The 19,394-nt window shown below is 28.9% G+C and overlaps 1 protein-coding gene across 3 annotated transcripts in view; it reads left to right on the top strand.

Annotated features, from left to right (window-relative positions):
• Nucleotides 1-19,394, top strand: part of LOC101236335 (DNA excision repair protein ERCC-1) — a 50,952-nt gene that overhangs the window by 28,276 nt on the left and 3,282 nt on the right. For all 3 annotated transcript variants that reach the window (XM_065803876.1, XM_065803877.1, XM_065803878.1), the window contains exons 7-9: nt 3,160-3,259; nt 8,551-8,622; nt 15,837-15,905. In XM_065803876.1, coding sequence (XP_065659948.1) covers nt 3,160-3,259; nt 8,551-8,622; nt 15,837-15,905 — 241 coding nt within the window. The remainder of the gene's footprint in view (nt 1-3,159; nt 3,260-8,550; nt 8,623-15,836; nt 15,906-19,394) is intronic.

The raw sequence follows: 19,394 nt of genomic DNA, 5'->3' as shown, positions 1-19,394 counted from the left end.
TAGTCTTCAATCATTATTAAGAGCTGAATGTTGTTCATGTTCAGAATCGACCCTGCTAAAGCATTGATCATTTGATTCTAATTTTCTATTTATACTCTGTACCCTTTTGTAACAACTACTGCATAATTTCCACCCAGTTACAACATTAATATCTTGTGTTTTATGAGTTATTGCTATTGATAGCGATATCTTCACATTTCCTGTAAAAAAAAAAAAGAAACAATCATTTCTAAAAACTAATATCAACTAAGCATCATTGTAAAATCATATAAGTGTATTTATTAATTTATAAAACAAATAAATTTTAAATTTATAAAAATATTTAAATTTTCTTCTTAAAAAGGAATTTTGTTGTCTTATTATTATTTTAGTTATCATTTCAATCATTCTTATCATGAAAATAATATTAAAGTTGCCTTTAAAGTTACACTTTTCTTTTGATTTCCATGTTTTTTAAATAGATTACAGCGTTTCTGAATTTTTCTTTCAAACGAAACTCCAAAGCGTTCTCTATGATAATAGCAAACTGTTGTAAACAATTTTCCACAACCAAATAAAGCAGCTCTCCATAATAACTTGTGTTTTTCATCACTTGAAAATGTTGATAGGTCTAAAAGACCTTGTCTTTTTGTTAAACCTTGCTTGTGACAGTCAACATTACATTCTAATCCAATAGAACACTTTTCCATATTTTCCATATTAGAACTTTTCCATATTTTCCAACTTTTAATTTTATTCAAAAAATCTAGTTTTAAAATATTTTACAAAATAAATTTTTAGAAATACCATTAATATTATTTAGTTTATGGTAATTTATTTATACATTTTATTATAATATACATATAATTGGATGTGCCATATTATATGACTTCCTCTTATACATGATTAAATGGTAATTAATTTTTATTTTATTTACAGTATAGATATAGCAATCATTTAACATTTATTAATTAGTTAAGTAAATATAAAAATTCTGCAAAGTAACAGGAAACTAATATTTACAACATGAAATCAGAAGCAACAATATAATAATGAGGAAATAAAAGGTTTTATTTATAGAAGAAAAAAAAATGTTTTTTATAAATATAGCATTTTTAAAAAAATGTATTTTATAAATGCATTTGGATTACAGCCTAGCAAAGTTTCTATACTTAAAAAAATGTTGGTCTTTTACAAAAAAATTAGCTTCAATAAATAAAAATAATATTACTAGTTATTGCTCCATAAGGCCTCCAAAAAGCTTAGAAGAAAAATTTTTAACAAAACAAAATTTTCAATTTTGGAAAAATATTTAATTCAGAAAATATAATTTTTTTTTTTTGGGGGGGGGGGGGTCCGGAAAAGCGATATCCCTCCCTCTCCTCCTCCTTCCTTCACCCAATTTTTTGAGCCTAGGTTCAAAAAAAATATAAACAAATTATAAATTTATTATTTCCCTCACGAAGACTTTAACAATATCTTTTTACAACATAAAGTTAAGATATAGCTAACTTTGTCATAAATAAGTTAGCAATAGATTTTATGCTGACTCAGCATATATTTTTTTATTTTTTATTTTTTTGTTATTCATCTCCTCAAGGCCAAGAAGGCCACTACAGATGAGGAGGCTACTTAATAGAGGTTATAACCCTCTCTCAACTCTATAACTCCGAAACACGAACCTTGACAAACAAGGCCGCTGTGCGGAGAAACAAGTTGAGCGCAGTACTACCAGGGACGTGGTGGGGATTAAACTTGGAACCTCTCGCTTATAAAGCGAGCGCTTTACCACAACACCACTACCGCATATAAAATTCCGTATATGTATATAAGCTTTACTTAAAAAGCTACATTAAGACAAGTGAAAAAATGCAGTAATATATTTTTTATTAATAGAAATGTTTGATACCTATATTGTAAGTTATAACAATGTCTCAAAAAAAATTATCAAGGTGACATCACCATTTTGACCATTTAAATACCCCAAAATATATGCCTTTATTATCTAATTTACATGTAATTATTGTGGTCAAAAAGATTTTCAATTTGTATCCGCCATGTGGAAGATTGTCTATGCACAAAATTTCAGGATGATACCTCATTTGGTTCATAAAATATTGCCAGCGTAAATAAGAAAATTGAATCCTGAATATCTCAAGAACCGTAAGGGGTTGGAGGTTCCAAATTTCAGATTTTCTTGATTTTTATAAACCCTATAACATATTAAAAAAATGAGCAAAATCTAAAACATGGGGTGACATGAGCCTGCTGATTTGACATGGAATTGCCCTTTTGGAAAAAAAACAACGTGAAAACCTTTCTAAGCTGAAATTATAACTATGAGATGACATTAGTATTTTTTCAATACACGAATTTGTGAATTTGTTATAATTTATTTTAATACTTTTTATTTGAATTTGTTATAATTTGTTATTATATAATAATGGAAAGTTTTAATAATAAAGATTGTTCTATTTTACCATTTTGAAATTCTTTATATTTTATTGCTTTTTTACTTCGTTTTTTTGCTGCAAAATAGCAATAACTATCTTTTTATGTCTGTTTTTTTTTATGTTAACATTGTTGTGCATTTTTTTAAATTGCAGTTTTAAATTAGTTTTTTTCTGTTATTTACAAGATTCTTAATCAGTATAAATTGGTATAAAGTTTTTTATAATCATTAGTCACATTAATCAGGGGGAAGAATTTTAAAAAGTAATGAAGGGAAAGGGATATAAAAAGTAATGAGGGGGAAGGGGTATAAAATTTAAGTTAGCGTTATACAAAGTATGTAATCTATATTGAAATCCTAAAATCTTCAAAGTAGTTGCAGCTTCAAAATTTTATGCGACAAGTTACAACTTTAATTTCCAAAAAAAATTTCCAACTTGATTGAAAAAAAAATTAGATTTGAAGTTGGAACTATAACTTTTTAGTTTGGAGTCCTGGAATGCTTTGCTGTCATTACGCATAATGACTTAAGGCTTAATGACTAAAAATTCTGTATCATAAATCTCCTCGTTTTTTTCTTTTAACATATATGGCGCTATTGTAAAACACTAATTTTATGACTTTCAAAACCAAAGTTGATTTTGGGACTTCTCATCTTCAGTTATCTTACAAAAAATTTTCATTTTATTACATTTTTGTTAATTTGAATATTAGAAATAATATTTTTAGTAATGAAGAAGCAGGTCGCTATTTGGAGACATTCAAGACTTATGAAAACAAACCACCTGATATTCTGCAAGAGAGAATTGATCAAGACTACGTGTCCAAGGTATATTTATTATAATAAACATTTTGATCTGTATTTTAAAGATAAGGTCAATATGGATTCTGTTGTCACAACTTTTAAATAGGAGTGTGCTGTGCAAAAAGTTATTTTTTTATATTTATCTCAATTAAAAAATACAGACAATGTAATAAAATTAATAACTGTGCAAAATAAAGTCTATCAAGAATTAGTATGTATCAGTGAGAAGGTTGCCATTCATTAATATAGGAATGTCGACACTACTGCAATAGTTGTTTGCAGTAAATAACTGTGTTTTGTTAGAGTTAAAATTTATAAGTCACTTTGAGCCTCAATCTGGTACAGAAGTGAGATCAGATTCAAGATCGACTGCAGTACAAAAGTATAAAGTTGAGTCATCAACAAAAAGAGCTACTTTAGATGTAAAGTTGTTTGGAAGATTTTTAATGTAGATAAAAAACACCCCAGAAATGACTGGAAATAAAGAAGAATTTTGGCCTTCAAGGATGGCTTTAATAAAGCGGTTTGAAAGAAATGATTTGATAATCTCAAAAACTTTTCCAGATGCATTGTATGAAACAAGCTTAAGAAGACCAGCAAGCCAAACTTTGTCAAAAGCCTTAAATATGTCAAGAGCAATAGCCCTAGCCTCTCCGCCACCATCTAATGCACAATTAAATCCCAAAGTCACAGCAGTTACCAAGTCAGCCATAGAGCGAGTTGATGGAAAACCCAATTGTCTGACAGTAAGTTATTTGACTCAAGGTGGGATGAGAAAATTTTGTTAATCAAATACTCAAAAACCTTGCTAATAACAAAAAGAAAACTGATCAGATGATAATTGAAGGGGTCAGAATGTTCACTGGAGTTTCGGAAAATTAGAACAACAGATGCCATTTTCCAGCAGGCAGGAAAAAAAGATTCAGTCAAGCACTTATTAAATATTTTAGAAAGAATTGAAGAGAATTCTAGAGAACACTTTTTAAAACTATAACAGGATTGTTGTCTGGACCACAAGCCGTAGAAGAGTTTTATCAATGGAAACTGGAGTGATTTGAATGTCTAGCAATGGGTTAACCTGTTTAATTGGAATGGAAGGAAGAGAGTGGCTATAAGATTCAAGAGTAAAATTAAAAGAAAAGTTCTTTGCAGATAGTTCTGCTTTATCCTTGGGAAACTTAATAAGATCAGTCCCATGAATGAAAGATGGAATGTTAAACCTACCCTTGTTAATAATGCTGTTGAAGATCTTCCAAAAGAGCCTAACTTCTGAGATTTAGTTTTTACTTTATTAAGATTTAGATTTTTTTTTTTTTACGCCTTCTGAGATTAGATGCAAGATTTAGTGAACTGAGAATAATGGAGCTTAGCATCAGATAGCACTTTTTTACATTGATTTCTTGCAGTAGTAAGTAGTCGTTTGTTCTCAAAAGAGTTGTTTTTTTGAAAAAGATAAAAAAAATGATTACGATTAGATATTGCAGCTGCACAAAAGTGTGAAAACCATGGAGTAGAATGAGGCTTGACTTGGAACTGACAAGAAGGAAAAAAAGCTATCATTCCTGCATGAATCCAGGAGGTTATGTAGGAGGCACCTTTATCATCTGAGAGAGAAAAGATATCACCCCAAGGATCGTCACGAAGAAAATCATGAAAAGAATCCTAATCAGCTTTAGATTTGCTGTAAGTAGTGTAATGATATGATGAGTCTGAAAAAGAAGTACAATATGAAAGATTTATAGAGATGGTCACCTAAGGGAGAAAAAGGAGAAACTGAACAAAAGCTAAGATCAGAGACAAGACATAAATCAAAGAGTGAAGGTTAGGGTTGTCAGGAAAACGAGTCACTTTTCTGAGTAAAAGATTGAGAAAGGCTCTTTATGTGGCCTCGGCAATGCGCTCCAAAAGTATTAACAGGTACACTATCTGTGCGCAACATGGCACTGTTAATACTATGATATTAGTATTATCAAAAAGTTCGTATAATTTGTGTTTTAATATTCTTGCCAATAAAATTTTTATAGATATTCTTAACATTAACTTATGTATATATATGCTTAATATAATGAATATTTTTAATTTTAGATCATTTAAATTATTAAAGCTATAATGCAAATTGACAAAGTTGGTATTAGATAGTTAATTGAGACTTGTTGTCATAATCAGAAGTCTGATGCTCACAAATTCATAACTACTGCTTGGAGTGAGGATGAAACTTCCATTCAAACAGTATACAAGTACTACCAAAAGTATTCTACATCAAACATAAGTGATTATAGTCAGTTTTCAGATGAATCAAGGTCAAGTAAACCCAGTACCTCAACAACTATGGACAACATTGAGATCATTCAACAACTGCTTGATAAAGACAAATTTTTAACAATAGAGCAAATTTGTGATGTTGTAAACATTTCTTTTGGCTCAGTTTATTCAATAATCACCAAAAAATTGATAAAAAGATCTATTTGTTCACAATGGATCTAGTAAACGACCGGGGCTATGGCCGGGGTTAGGTTTGATAACACATAGCCATGACCAGGGCCAGGTTTATGATCAGGGCTGCATTAATATTGATAGATCCTATAAAAATATCTTTAATTAAAATTTATGATATGAATTTTATTTAAAAACAATATTTTATAGGATCTATCAATTTTAATGCAGCCTCGGCCGGGTTTACGACAGGGGTTGCATTTATATTGATAGATCCTATAAAAGTATTGTTTCTAATTATAACTCATATCATAAATTTCAATTAAAAATAACATTTTTATAGGATCTATCAATATTAATGCAGCACTGATCATAAACTCATCCCCGGTCGCGTCTATGTGATATCAAACCAGGCCCTGGCCATAGTCGTTTACTAATGGATCCCATATGGCCTCACCCCAGCAAATCAACAAAATCAGGTTAAACTTGTGCATAAATTTCTGACCATCCTACGAGATGAGTTAAATGTTGAACGACGTCTAATTGTTGTGGATGAGAAGTGGGTTTACCACAGATCAATCAGGTGCAAAAGTAGCAATTGCGCTTGAATTCCAAAGGGTGAAGAAGCTCCGAAATGTGTCAGGAGATCCCAATTTGATGCAAAATGTATGGTGATTTGCGCTATCTCATTCAATGGCTAGGCCTATGTTGAGGTACTTCCAAATGGACAATCGGTCAATTCAGAAGTGTACATGCTTTTCTTATTGAATATGCATTCTAATTTTGTCAACAAAGGCTCGAAAAGAGTAACATGGAACACAATGCTTCTTCAGCACAATAATACCAGGTCACATGTGTCTGCTGCAGTCAGAGACTTTCTTTCTAAGAAAAAAGTCACCTGTGTCATTCAACCTCCATATAGCCCTGACTTTAACACTCGGACAACTTGTTAGACAGACATGCTTACTCTTTATTTGAATTTTATCGCAAGGATTTGCGATAGTGGTGTAGTGGTAAGAGCGCTCGCTTTGTAAGCGAGAGGTTCGGAGTTCGACTCCCACCACGTCCCTGGAAGTACCGCGCTCAACTTAGTTTCTCCGCGCAGCGGCATTGCTCGGCAAGGTTTGTGTTTCGGAGTTAAAGAGTAGAGAGAGGGTTGCACCACGAATAACAACTAAAAAATAAAAAACACAAAAAAAAATGAGTAGCCTCCTCGACTGTAGTGGCCCCCTCGGGCCTTGGGGAGGTGAATAATCTAAAAAAAAAAAAAAAAAAATTTGGATTTTCAGACAAAGGAAGAGGTTCAAAAAGCCACGGAGACAAACTTAAGGTCACATTCACATGATCATATGCAACGGCAACTGGAAAAACTGTAAACAGATTTAATGAGATTATTTTGAAGCAAGGTGCCTACTTATGATCCTTTACTTATGATCCACTTTTAATTTAATTGTTCTACGCTTATTCTTTGTTATAAAAAAAATTGATTATATGAAATTTTGATTGACCCTAGCATTTTGCAGCTGATGGAATCAGCATTTTTGAGAGCTAACATAGAATTCAAAAACCTTACTACCAGCCGGGCTTAGAACCATTGAACTGAGTTTTAGAGCTGTACCCTCGATAGGAGATAACAGGATGAGTTGCATAGCCACTATCAAAACAAAAACCTATGAGAAAAGTCAAGAAGAATTAATATAAAAATTAAAAAGTATAAAAATGCTTTTAAGTTTAAAAATTTTTGAAAAATAATTGCACATTTCTGGTGAGGGTGCCAAATAACTTCTGCACTACTCTTATTTTCATTTTCTTGCTTATGGTTGACCATGCCTTTAACAAAATCTGTACTGAATTAATAGTCTTGGCTGTTTTACGCAAATATTTTTTGACATATCCCTAATATTTTTTGATGGGTCAGAATTGTAGACAATTAGGTGGATTAAGCTTTTTTGGTACAAAATTAATCTTTTCATTTATATCACTCCATAGTTTTATTAGCATAGTGGTATAAAGCCAAAACAAACTTGGTCTTGTGTGCAATCTAATGAGTGTCAAAAGTTTAAAGACACTCTTAAGTTTCTGATGCCAAGTTCAATGACGTTGCAAAAGTTTTACTCATTTTTCTGCAACTACAAATTACTCACATAAGAGCAATTTTTTATCATATTTGTCCACAAGTTTTAAAATTGTTACTTACACCGCCATGAAAAATTAAAGCATTAAATTTGTCACCAGGAAGTCACATCTCAAGATTTTAATAAAGTTAATAAAAATTTTAGTTCTTTTTTGAAGGATCTAACATAGAAAATTGTTCAACCAAAAGCTGTTATATTTGTTTAAATACTTTTTGTATAATTAAGTTTAAAAATTATTTTCATATATCAACAACTACGGTTTTATACTTGTGTGGTTTGAACAGGTTTCCATATTGCAAATTTTTTATTTATATATGACATTATGTAAGAGTTAATAAACTTTTACTAAACTGGAAGCTGATTCTGGCATTAAGCTATTTAACTTTCTTATATATTTAACAGGATTGATTGTTTTTAATGTAATACTGCAGCTAAGAAGGTTACCATCAATTCTGAAATCCTCCTACACCTACACACCTCCTACACTTACACACCTCCTACACCTACACACCTCCTACACTTACACATCTCCTACACCTACACCCACATTTGACTTTATATCAGAGTTTTCTTTTATGTAGGTATGTTGGTATTTCCATGCAGAGCTACCCTACTTATATTAAATATGTATCTGTATAATTAAATAACTTATTTAAGATGAATGAATGTTTATATAACTATTATAATTTTAATATGAGTATGTTTTTTTAATTTATGTAGTTTATTATTTGTATTTAAATTTTATAGATGCAAGATATTTTGACTACAGTCAAATCAGTTAGTAAAGCAGATGTCATAACTCTGTTGTCAAACTTTAAGGTATGTTTTAAAAATTTCATTGGAAAACCTGAAAAAAATTTTCAGAAAAATTACTACTAATATGTATGTTTGTATTAGTATGTACAGTTTATATTAGTATGTACAGTAGCGTGCAAAAGTAACCAGACAAGAGCATAACTTGATATAACTTTTGAATGAAAAGTCCAATTTCTTTCAAATTTTCACTGAAATGTCAAAAAATTGATTACAAATCTAAAAACAAATGAATTTTTACTAAATCTAAGCAATCTAATCTTAAAAGTTCATTTAATTAAAATTTCCGCATGCAAAAGTATCCGGACAGAAAAAAAAAACTTGAATTAGATTTTTTTTTTTAAACAATTTTTAAATTGAAAATACTTTATTTTTAAGTAAATTGCTTTAGTACTTTGTCGGAAAGCCCTTAGCATTAATTACTGCTTGACAGTGACAAGGAATTGAATCCACCAGCTTCATAATCACAATAATTTTGATTTTTCGCCATTCTTGTTTCAGAATATTCAATAAATCAAATTTACTTGCTGATTTTCAACCTGATATTCGTCAATCTATGTGTTTCCATAGATGTTCAATAGAATTAAGGTCAGGACTTTGCTATGTCAATTCCATTAATTGAATTTTTTTGTTTTTGAAAAAGTCTTTTATAAGGGTTGAAGTGTCTTTTGAGTCATTATCCTGCTGAAATATCCATCCTCGAGGCATTTTGATTTTGAGAAAATCTTGTTAAACTTTCAACAATTTCCATCATAAAATTTATCCATATTTAACTATTTTCATCAACTACTATCAAAATTCAATCAAGTTTTAATTTTTAATATAAATTTTCTATTCTCATTGGAGCGAAACGTTTTGAAAATAGTAAACATCCCATTTTATCTGCTAGCAGTAATGACTTCATAACTTTTCATTCATTGTTTATACAAAATAGAAAACTGCTTTTTAATTTAAACTGAATGCGGTATTCAATTATTACCAAGTGAATAATATTTTATAAACTTATTTTTCACTTAATAAATATATAATAGACTTATATTAATATAATATATATATATTAGTGTAAGTATATATATATATTTATACAAGTATAATATATAAATAACTTATATACTGACATATATATTTGAGAAATGCGTTGTGAAACTAGTGACAACAATTTTTCTTTTGTTGTTTGTGAGCACACTTCCAAAAGTTTCAATTCAAAGTTATATAACAAATATATTTGCTAAATGTATTGTTTATTGAAACTTTTTTTTCAATTTTTAGTTTAACTTTAGCTTTAACTTTTTTAATGAATAGACTTTAATATAAGCTTAACTGATTCGAAGATACCAGTGAAAGTATTTAGTTTATTAACTTACATTTGACAAAAAATATTTGATATTCCAACGTTTTAATGTTTTTGAATTTTAAATATAATAGTCAGTAATTAATAGAATGTGATCAAACCTGTACAAAATTGAAGCTTTAAGTGAAGTTTTAGTTTGATAAATTTTTACGCTAGATATTTATTTATAAGATATTTATAAATATTATGCTAGATATTTATAAATATTAGGCAAGATGTTTACTTTTTTAACATTTAAGTTTGAAATTTTCATTTATGTGTTGCAAGTTTTGATATTTTTTTACATGGACTTTTATGCAATTCAAAGTAAAAGTTCTAGTTAAGTTTTTTGTCAAATGGATCCTAAAAAACTATATGAGTTAGCGAATGGTTCGACTTAACCAGTTAATTAATACAATTAAGCAGATAATATGATAAAGTTCAACTTGAATTTTTTTTAAAAAAAAACATGCTGGATTTAGAAGAAATAAATCATTTTTAATTTGAACTTATATTGCATAAATTAAATTTACAGTACATCATGCATAAATTATGCATGATGTACTTTATTACGAATATAACTTCTTTATTTAACAATATGTAAACTCTACTGTTTAAACATGTTTTGACTTCAGCAAAAAAAATTTTAATAAAAATATTTTCTATAAAATCAAGTTATAATTTTCTCCCTCGCAAGTTCTTCAAACGAGCACGATTTTTTACTCTCTTAACAAAACTAGTGAGCGCTATTTGTCACGCCCAGAAGGTGTTTATGGGTGTGTTTCGCGTGCCCGAAGCGATTGCTCTCGCTTCATCACTAGGGTTATATATATACACTGGAAAATTCATGGACACCCGTGGCGCCCATTTTTAGCAACCTTTTACACTTGTAAATGATAATTATTTTGAGAAGTGAAGTGAAGTTGGTGAAGGCAAACAAATCTAATATATATTATGCATACCTATTGAGTGTGAAAAAGTGAAAAAGAATTGAAATTAAAAATTTAAATGACTTTAAACAAATGTTAAAAATAAAAAATTTCATTAAAGAGTTTCTTTATAAACTATATCACTACTCAAGTCTCGAGTCCTCCTCCCCCTCCTCCCGTTTATTAATTTTTAATTGTTGTCAGCAAAAACTTTATATCTCAAAACAAAAAAAAACAAAAAAAAAATCAGTGAAAATCTGCCTTAAAATTAAAAAAATTCTTTCAATCATTGATAAAAACAAAAACTTTCAGTGTAAACAGGCTTTAAAAATTGCAGACCTGGTAAATCTTGATTCAGCATATTAAATCCTATTGAAATTACGCTAAAAAAGCTGTTCAAAAATGTGCATTTGACCGCAAGCCATGCTAGAATTAAATAGTTTTAAGCATATGTTGTAAAACTTTTTCATAAAAAAATACTTATATTGTATCATAAAAAAATTCCCACTCCCTTTTATTAACCCCCTCCTCCCCCCTTTTTTATTAGATCTAGACTAAAGTTCCCTCCACAATAATACATAATTGACATACTTTAAAGATAAAAAGTTTTTATATTGTAGTTTTTATTTAGCAGTTACTTAATTAAAAAGTATTTCACATTTTTTTGAAAATACTATTAAGTTGTTTTTTCATTTTAAAAGTAATTCGAAATTTAAAATATGATAACAAAGAAAATTAAAAGTAATTGAATCTTTAATTTATTTTTAACATACATGTATACATAATAGTAATAATGCGTCATAAAATGCGTTAAGTGTGAAGGTCTAATATCACATTGTATTTGTAAATATTTGTGGTACTCCCACACTTAAAATAAGTTCGTTAAATAATAGGGTTTTATGCTATTTTTAAAAGGTTGTTAATGTTATATATATTTTGAAACTCGTGGGAGTCATATATTAAATAATGTACACAGTTCAATAAGTTATTTTAATTAATAGCGAGGGTTACCTTAATTATATTTGACATGTATAAATACTTGGGAAAATTACTTTTTTCCAGTTTTTGTCTTTTTTTAACCTGGCTGAGGACAGAATATTGCAGAGTGATTGGTTTTAACTCTGCTTTGTGTTAAAACTGTCCTTAAGTAAATTAATGTAAAATAATTTAGAAATTATAGAAATAAATGCAAAAAGTAGTTTTTAAATTAAATTATACTTTTAAATAGATGTCATCTTAAATTTTGTCATTTAGTTATTTGTATATGTACTAAAACTGTTTAAGTACATTTAAAATAGCAATATTATGTACATTAATATAAATTAACTATTATAAAAACGCATAAATTGTTTTATTATAAAACAAATTTATATCAATTTTGAAATAAAAATGCAAAACATGAACTTGATAGTTATTATTTATTATTGAATTTTTTTCCTTAATTTTATGATCGTTAAAAACCATTTATAGGTTCATAATTTTTCTTATGAAAAAATATAATACATATTTAAATGTCTACTTCATTTTTAGAGCAATGTTGCAAGAGTTATTATGCAAAATACTAATATAATTGTGCTCAATTAAATTGAATTTGTGCAAACATAAAGTAAATATAAAAATATTTTGAATTTATTTTAGAATGTCAAAAAAAGTAAAAATTGCTAAAAGGCCCATATTTAGATCAAAAAGTGCTAAAAGGCCCATATTTAAATAAAAGAGTGAAAAGCTCATGCAGGAATCCTGCATGGCCTCTCTGATTGTTTATTACACAATATTATTTTTTATTACATAATAAACTTATGCATTGTGATGACAAATATAGGCATATACAGACATTAGCATATACTAGCTTGTATTCATTGGAAATAAGCTTAAACAATATATATATACATATATATATATTTATATATATATATTAGGGTGGTGCTAAAAACAACTTTTTTTGAAAATGTCAGCTGACAACCCCTAAATGTGTTTTATATAATAAAGTAATACTGGATTTAAAAAATTTTTGAATAAAAAATTTTTTTACGGGTGCCACAAGGCCCTTATACATCAAACAGGTCCCTAAAAATATAAAAAAAAAGTTTTTCAAAAGTATGTCATGTTGGGTCTCAAACGAAGCAAAATCATATACAAATTTCAAAAATAATATTCATTTTATAAAAAAACATAGATAAAAAAAATTATAATCAAAAAATCTTGTTAAATTCCCTATTTTTCATTTTTAGTTAAAAAATGTAACTTTTTGTTTACTAAAATCTAAAATAAAAATTTAATTATAAAATGATTCATATTTTTGAAATTTTTATATATTTTTGCATCATTTGAGACCCAACATGACATACTTTTGAAAAACTTTTTTTTTTATATTATTAGGGACCTGTTTGATGTATAAGGGCCTTGTGGCACCCGTAAAAATATTTTTTATTCAAAAATTTTTTAAAGTTAGTATTATTTTATTATATAAAACACATTTAGGGGTTGTCAGCTGACATTTTCAAAAAAAGTTGTTTTTACCACCACCCTAATATATATATAATATATATATATATATATATATATATATATATATATATATATATATATATATATATATATATATATATATATATATAGCTATTTAGTATTAGTCTACTAAATAAAAAAAACTTTTGTTGTCCACTATATTGTTTTACACTCTAACAAGTATACATAGACCTGAGTATCGCTCAACTTTACACCATCCATGAGTTGATTGTAAAGAAAAGCAACATTTATTTTATTAACTAAAATACCTCTTCTATTACACAGTTTAGTAAAACCTGCTTTGGCAAAAGTAGATATTAATATTGGTTTTTTTTAACTATCCTGGTATGCCACTCATAACAAAAGACCTTTTCTATATATTGGCAAACTTCCTTTGTTTTTTAATTTTATTTTTTAAGGCACATTTCTGGCCGGCTTTTGGTGTTAACATTGTCTGTTGTTTTGGTCTGATGTGCATATAAATCCAATAAAAGTTGAGAAGTATAATATTTATCAACACCTTACTGATGACCTTGACCTTGATGACCAATAATACAAACTGTATGTTTTTTACTGTAGTCATGAGAAAAAGAGAAAAAAAAATCTAATTGCTAATATTTCAAAACTTCCATTTAAGAACTTTGAGTTGAAAATAAATGAGTTTTAGGATTCTCAGGAGTTCTGTACAAAATCCAGATAAAATTAGATCCATTCTTTATGTTTATCTGGATTTTAAGTTGAATAAATAAATGTGTATTGTTATTTTAAGTATCTCTGAAAAGAAATCTTTTCCTGTTTTTTTGCTTTTCCATCTATGTCCTCTTGATGTTGACCTCAAATTTGTCGATTTTTCTGAATACACGTATCAGCATAACGATTGTTATAAGTAACTAAACTTTGGAAAAACTAGTCAACACCTTTTTCTTTGGAAAAACAAGTCAATATAGTCAATTGGTTTAGAATCTGGTGAAGCAGTATGCTGAGTCCTGATTCACCAGTCAAGGAAACAACATCATGATCATTTTTTAGAACAGAAAGCCACTTATCTTAAACATCACTATCAAAACTTGAGCCATAAATAAAAACGCTGTGTCTAGTGCAACGGTACCATTGCTTTAATTTTTTTATCTTAAAGTCACAGTAGTAAAGTTTGATTTGTTTTTTTAAGTCACAGCTGCAAATATTATTGGTTACTTTTGAAAAAATATTTGTACAAATTTAAAAAGAATTCCAATTTTATATTGTACATTTAGCATTATGGTATCTCATTGGTTTATCTTCCTCAGTGATCCCGGATTGAGTCCTTCACTTAGTAAAATCTTTAATGTTTTTAAATTATTTTTTATTGAAAGTTTTTATTATTGTTGTATATTGAAGGTTACATTGACTTTTATTATTTACATACATCGACTGATAATAGGGATAGGTGCAGTGTGTGCACATACATCCACTGATTTAGGGATAGATGCAGTGAGTGTACATACATACATTGATTTAGGAATAGGCGAAGTGGAGCGCACATACTTCCGTTAAGGGTTTTGGTTTGGGCATGCATTCTTTAAATAAAAAAAGAAAAATTCAACCGATCAGAAATCATTGCCGTGACTATAAGAAAAAATTAAAGCGACGGTACTGTTGCACTAGACACAGCGAAATAAAAACATAAAAAATAAAAACTCCAAATGATCAGATTAGGTGATATATTTGATTTTAATAATATTGTATATTATTTTTTAATAAAAACTATTGTATCTTTATGAAACAAGCTATCATTAATTCATTAATAGTAAAATAGCTATTATAACTTTGTTCATCCATAAAATCTTCATTACTGTTGCTCATCTTCGTTTCAAAAAATATATAGATAGTGTACGAAAAGTTTTTTTTTAATGTGCTAAATTCAGTGCTACCATTCTTAATGTACAAGCAGCAATATTTTGCTGACTCAAGTCATATTTTCAAAAAACGCTTTTTAAGGCCATGATTGTGGTTCTTCACGCTCTAACGATAAAGTCACATAGCTCCTTGTGCTCCAAAGGTTAAACATTATTAATGATTCATGTGATTCAAATTGCAAAAAAAAAAAAAAAAAAAAGTTTTGAAAATTACATTATATAGATTATATTACTAGATGCATTTTGAATTGAAATAAAATGTAATTTTGAAACGAATTTTGAATTGAAAAGAAAACATGATTCAAAATGCAACTATAACGTTTTTAAAAATGTTATAGTTGTGCTTTGGAACACTTCAAATTTATTTCAAGTAGGCTTTCTTTTTTTTTTAGAAAGAATTTAATTCTAAGAAATAATATAGTTTAATTCTTAGAAATAGTTTTTTTTTAAGTCTTCTGAATAAAACTAAATTGTTTTTCTAGTTTTTAAAAAATTAAATATTAAAAAACTTTATTAAGAAAATTTGTTTTGTTAAAAAAAAACTTATTTTATATATAGTCGCTAAAAAATGTTGCTAATGCAAGTGTGGTTGAACTTACACTCTGTCCCGGTTTTGGTCCAAAGAAGGTAATATTTTATTTTTATTAATAATATTTTGTATTATATTTTGACTTATTGAAATTAAAGGTTGATTTAAGTACTTTAAAAACTTATTTTGTTATTTTATTCAAAAATTTGAGATATAAACCTTTTATATGGCTTTTGTTAAACAAAAGCATTTTAAAACTGCATTTGGAATACTAATAACAAGATGTTTTTCTAAAATATTTATTTATGTAATAACAATAATAATAGTAATAATAAGTTAATTGCTGCGGTAGTGGTGTTGTGGTAGAACGCTTGCTTTATAAGCGAGAGGTTCGAAGTTCGATCCCCACCATGTCCCTGGTAGTACCACACTCAACTTGTTTCTCCACACAGCGACCTGTTTGTCAAGGTTCGTGTTTCGGAGTTATAGAGTTGAGAGAGGGTTATAACCACAATTAAGTAGCCTCCTCACCTGCAGTGGCCTTCTTGGCCTTGGGGAGGTGAATTAACAAAACAAAAAAAAAACAAAAAAAAAGTATCTTTCAAAATGGCTAAAGTTACAAGATTAAAAGCTAGGGCGTATTTATTTGATGAAGAAAAACTGATAGATAACTTAACTCAAATAACTTTTGCAACAAATAAAGAATTAATTCTTAACTTTTAATTTAAAAGATCTAGAGACAAGTTAACTCCGTCCAAAAATTCATTGGTTGTATTATTGAATATGTTGAAATGAGGTAATTAGACACAAAGTTTAAAAGTTTTTAAAAAAAGCCACTAAACTAAAAAAATAAATTGAAAAAAAAAAGTAATTGGAGTTCAATGCACTTAAAAATTTTAGGTATAGTATATTATTGTTTGCAAATAAAAACATTACGTAAATCATTGATTCTAGTGCAGGATCAGATATTTCATTTGATGTAGCGCAACCAAGTCATAAAAAACAAGAGTTGGTAAAGGATTTTGTTAAAGATATCGCCATAACATCAATGTCAAAAAATATTTCATCGAGAGACCTAATGTATGTATGCATGAATTTAATGTAAGTTCAGGTGGAAATGTGGCTAATTTTTCATTGTCTCATTCAACTGTTTGGTGAGCTCAAAAAAAGTCTTCTGTAGACTCTTTAACAGCATCAATAATAACAAAACAGCATCAACATATCACTCTTTAACAGTATCAATATAACTCTCTATAACAGTATCGCTATAACTCTTTAACAGTATCAATAATAACAAAAAAGTATCAATGTGGCTTCTGGAGAATCTTTAACAGTATCAATAATAAAGGCAAATCTGTTATTCCACCTCTCTTGTATGGCTCAGACTTTGTCACCTCACCTAAAAACAAAGCTGAATTGTTTGCTAAGAACTTTTCATCAATATCATCTATTGATTCCACTAGTTGTGTTCTACCTAATATAGCCGTCAAACAGGTTGATTCATTGCTTGACATTCGTATCACTCCAAGTTCTGTATCAAAAGTGAGTTCCTGGTTTTACAGCTTGTTCTCCAGACAACATAGTTGTTGTAGTCTTGCAAAAGTGTTCTCCGGAGCTGTCATCCATGCTTTCAAAACTATTTAACAGGTGCTTATCAGAGTCTTGTTTTCCAGCATGCTGGAAAGCGGCATCTGTTATCCCTATTTTCAAAATCTGGAGAGGGATCTGACTCGTCTAACTACTGTCCCATCAGTCTTTATCATAAGCAAGGTTTTTGAATCTTTAATTAACAAAGACAATCTCTAATCTTGAATCTAATAACTTACTTTCTGATCATCAATATGGATTTCGATCTTCTTGTTCTACAGCTGATTTGCTAACAGTAATAACTGATAGGTTTTATTGTGCATTAGTCAGGTGGAGAGGTTAAAGCTATCGCTCATGATAAAGTTTGGCATGCTGGTTTTCTCCATAAACTCTCTTTTTATGGTGTATCATGTAACATCTATAAGATTATTGAGTCCTTCCTTTCCAATTGCAGTATAAAAGTTGTCTTCAATGGACAGCACTCTTCTTCATATCCTGTAACTTCAGGGGTTCCTCAAGGTTCAATCCTTGACCCAATACTCTTTTTAATTTACATTAAGGATCTTCCAGACATTCTCACATCTAAGGTGGCATTGTTCCCTGATGACACTACCATTTATTCTTGTCATGATAAGACTCTAACATTCTCTGATTGCTTGGAGGGAGTATCTGAGCTTGAAAAAGATCTCACTTCTGCTACAGCATGGGGCTCACAGTGGCTAGTGAACTTTATTTTAGATAAAACTCAATTTTTTTCAGCCAATCATTATTGCAATAATTTAGATCTTTCTATATTTATGAATGGTAATGTACTCGATGAGTCATTTACCCTTCATCTTCTAGGATTAACTCTTACTTCCGATCTTTCTTGAAAACCGTATGTCAAATCCATTGCAAAATTAGCATCTTTTAAGATTGCATCTCTTTATCGTGCTCAACACTTTCTTACTTCGGATTCTATTCTTTATCTCTATAAATCTAAAATCCAACCTTGTATGGAATACTGTTGCCATATCTGGGGCAGATCTTCTAATGATGCCCTTTTTGCCATATCTAAGGCAGATCTTCTAATAATGCTCTCTTTTAGATAAGGTGCAAAAATGGTTTGTAAACATAGTTGGATCTGCTAATGCAGCCAACCTCCAACCATTATCACATTGTAGTAATGTTGCTTTTCTTTCTCTTTTCTACAAATACTATAATGGGCACTGCTCTAAAGAGCTAGGGTCTCTTGTGCCATCTACTCAAATTTATTCTTGTGTTACTCGTCATTCAATTAAATCTCATCTTTTTTCTATGACTGTTCCTAAGTGCTCCAAAAATTCTTACTTGTCTAGTTTTTTCCCTCAAACATCAGCTCTTTGGAATTCGTTTCTTTTATCTTGTTTTCTTGATTTATATAATTTGCAATTTTTTAGGTTGTCTGTCAATTGTTATCTTACTCTACATTCTTCATCTTTTTCCTTCCAGTAACTTCCAACTCTAATAGTGTTTGCTTGCAGCCTTGTTGGAAGCGAATTATAAATAAAAAATTTGTTTGAGAAAACACTGAACAATATAAGAAAAAAGTTAAAATTGTTGCCAGTAAAGTTATTTTTTCAATAATGGTACATTTTGATGGGAAAATTATGAAAGGTATTGCAGAAGGTAAAAAATAAAAAAGAGATAGATTTGCTATCTTGATAAATATGGATGGGAAAATGAAGATATCGAGTTTGCAGCTTTCCTTTGAATTGAGAAATAAATGAAAAAAGAAGACAATGGCCAAATTTATCCCAATCTTTTATTCCATTTGGTTTTTAAAAAACTTCTTTACCATTCCAAGATAAAGACCTTTTGGCAAATGACAAAATATAAAGAATATGTAAAACACTATGATCAGCATTTGAAACAATGTTAAATGGAATTAATGTTTTGATGAAACCAATTCCTGAACTGTTGAGGCATTCAGAAAGTTAAATTTGTTAAAAGCTCTTAACCTAGAAAAACCACAAAGTATT

The sequence above is a fragment of the Hydra vulgaris genome, chromosome 08 (genome assembly GCF_038396675.1).
Source record: "Hydra vulgaris chromosome 08, alternate assembly HydraT2T_AEP".
NCBI lineage: Eukaryota > Metazoa > Cnidaria > Hydrozoa > Anthoathecata > Hydridae > Hydra > Hydra vulgaris.
The sequence above is the reverse complement of the archived record's forward strand: the minus strand, read 5'-3'. Positions and strand labels throughout refer to the sequence as shown.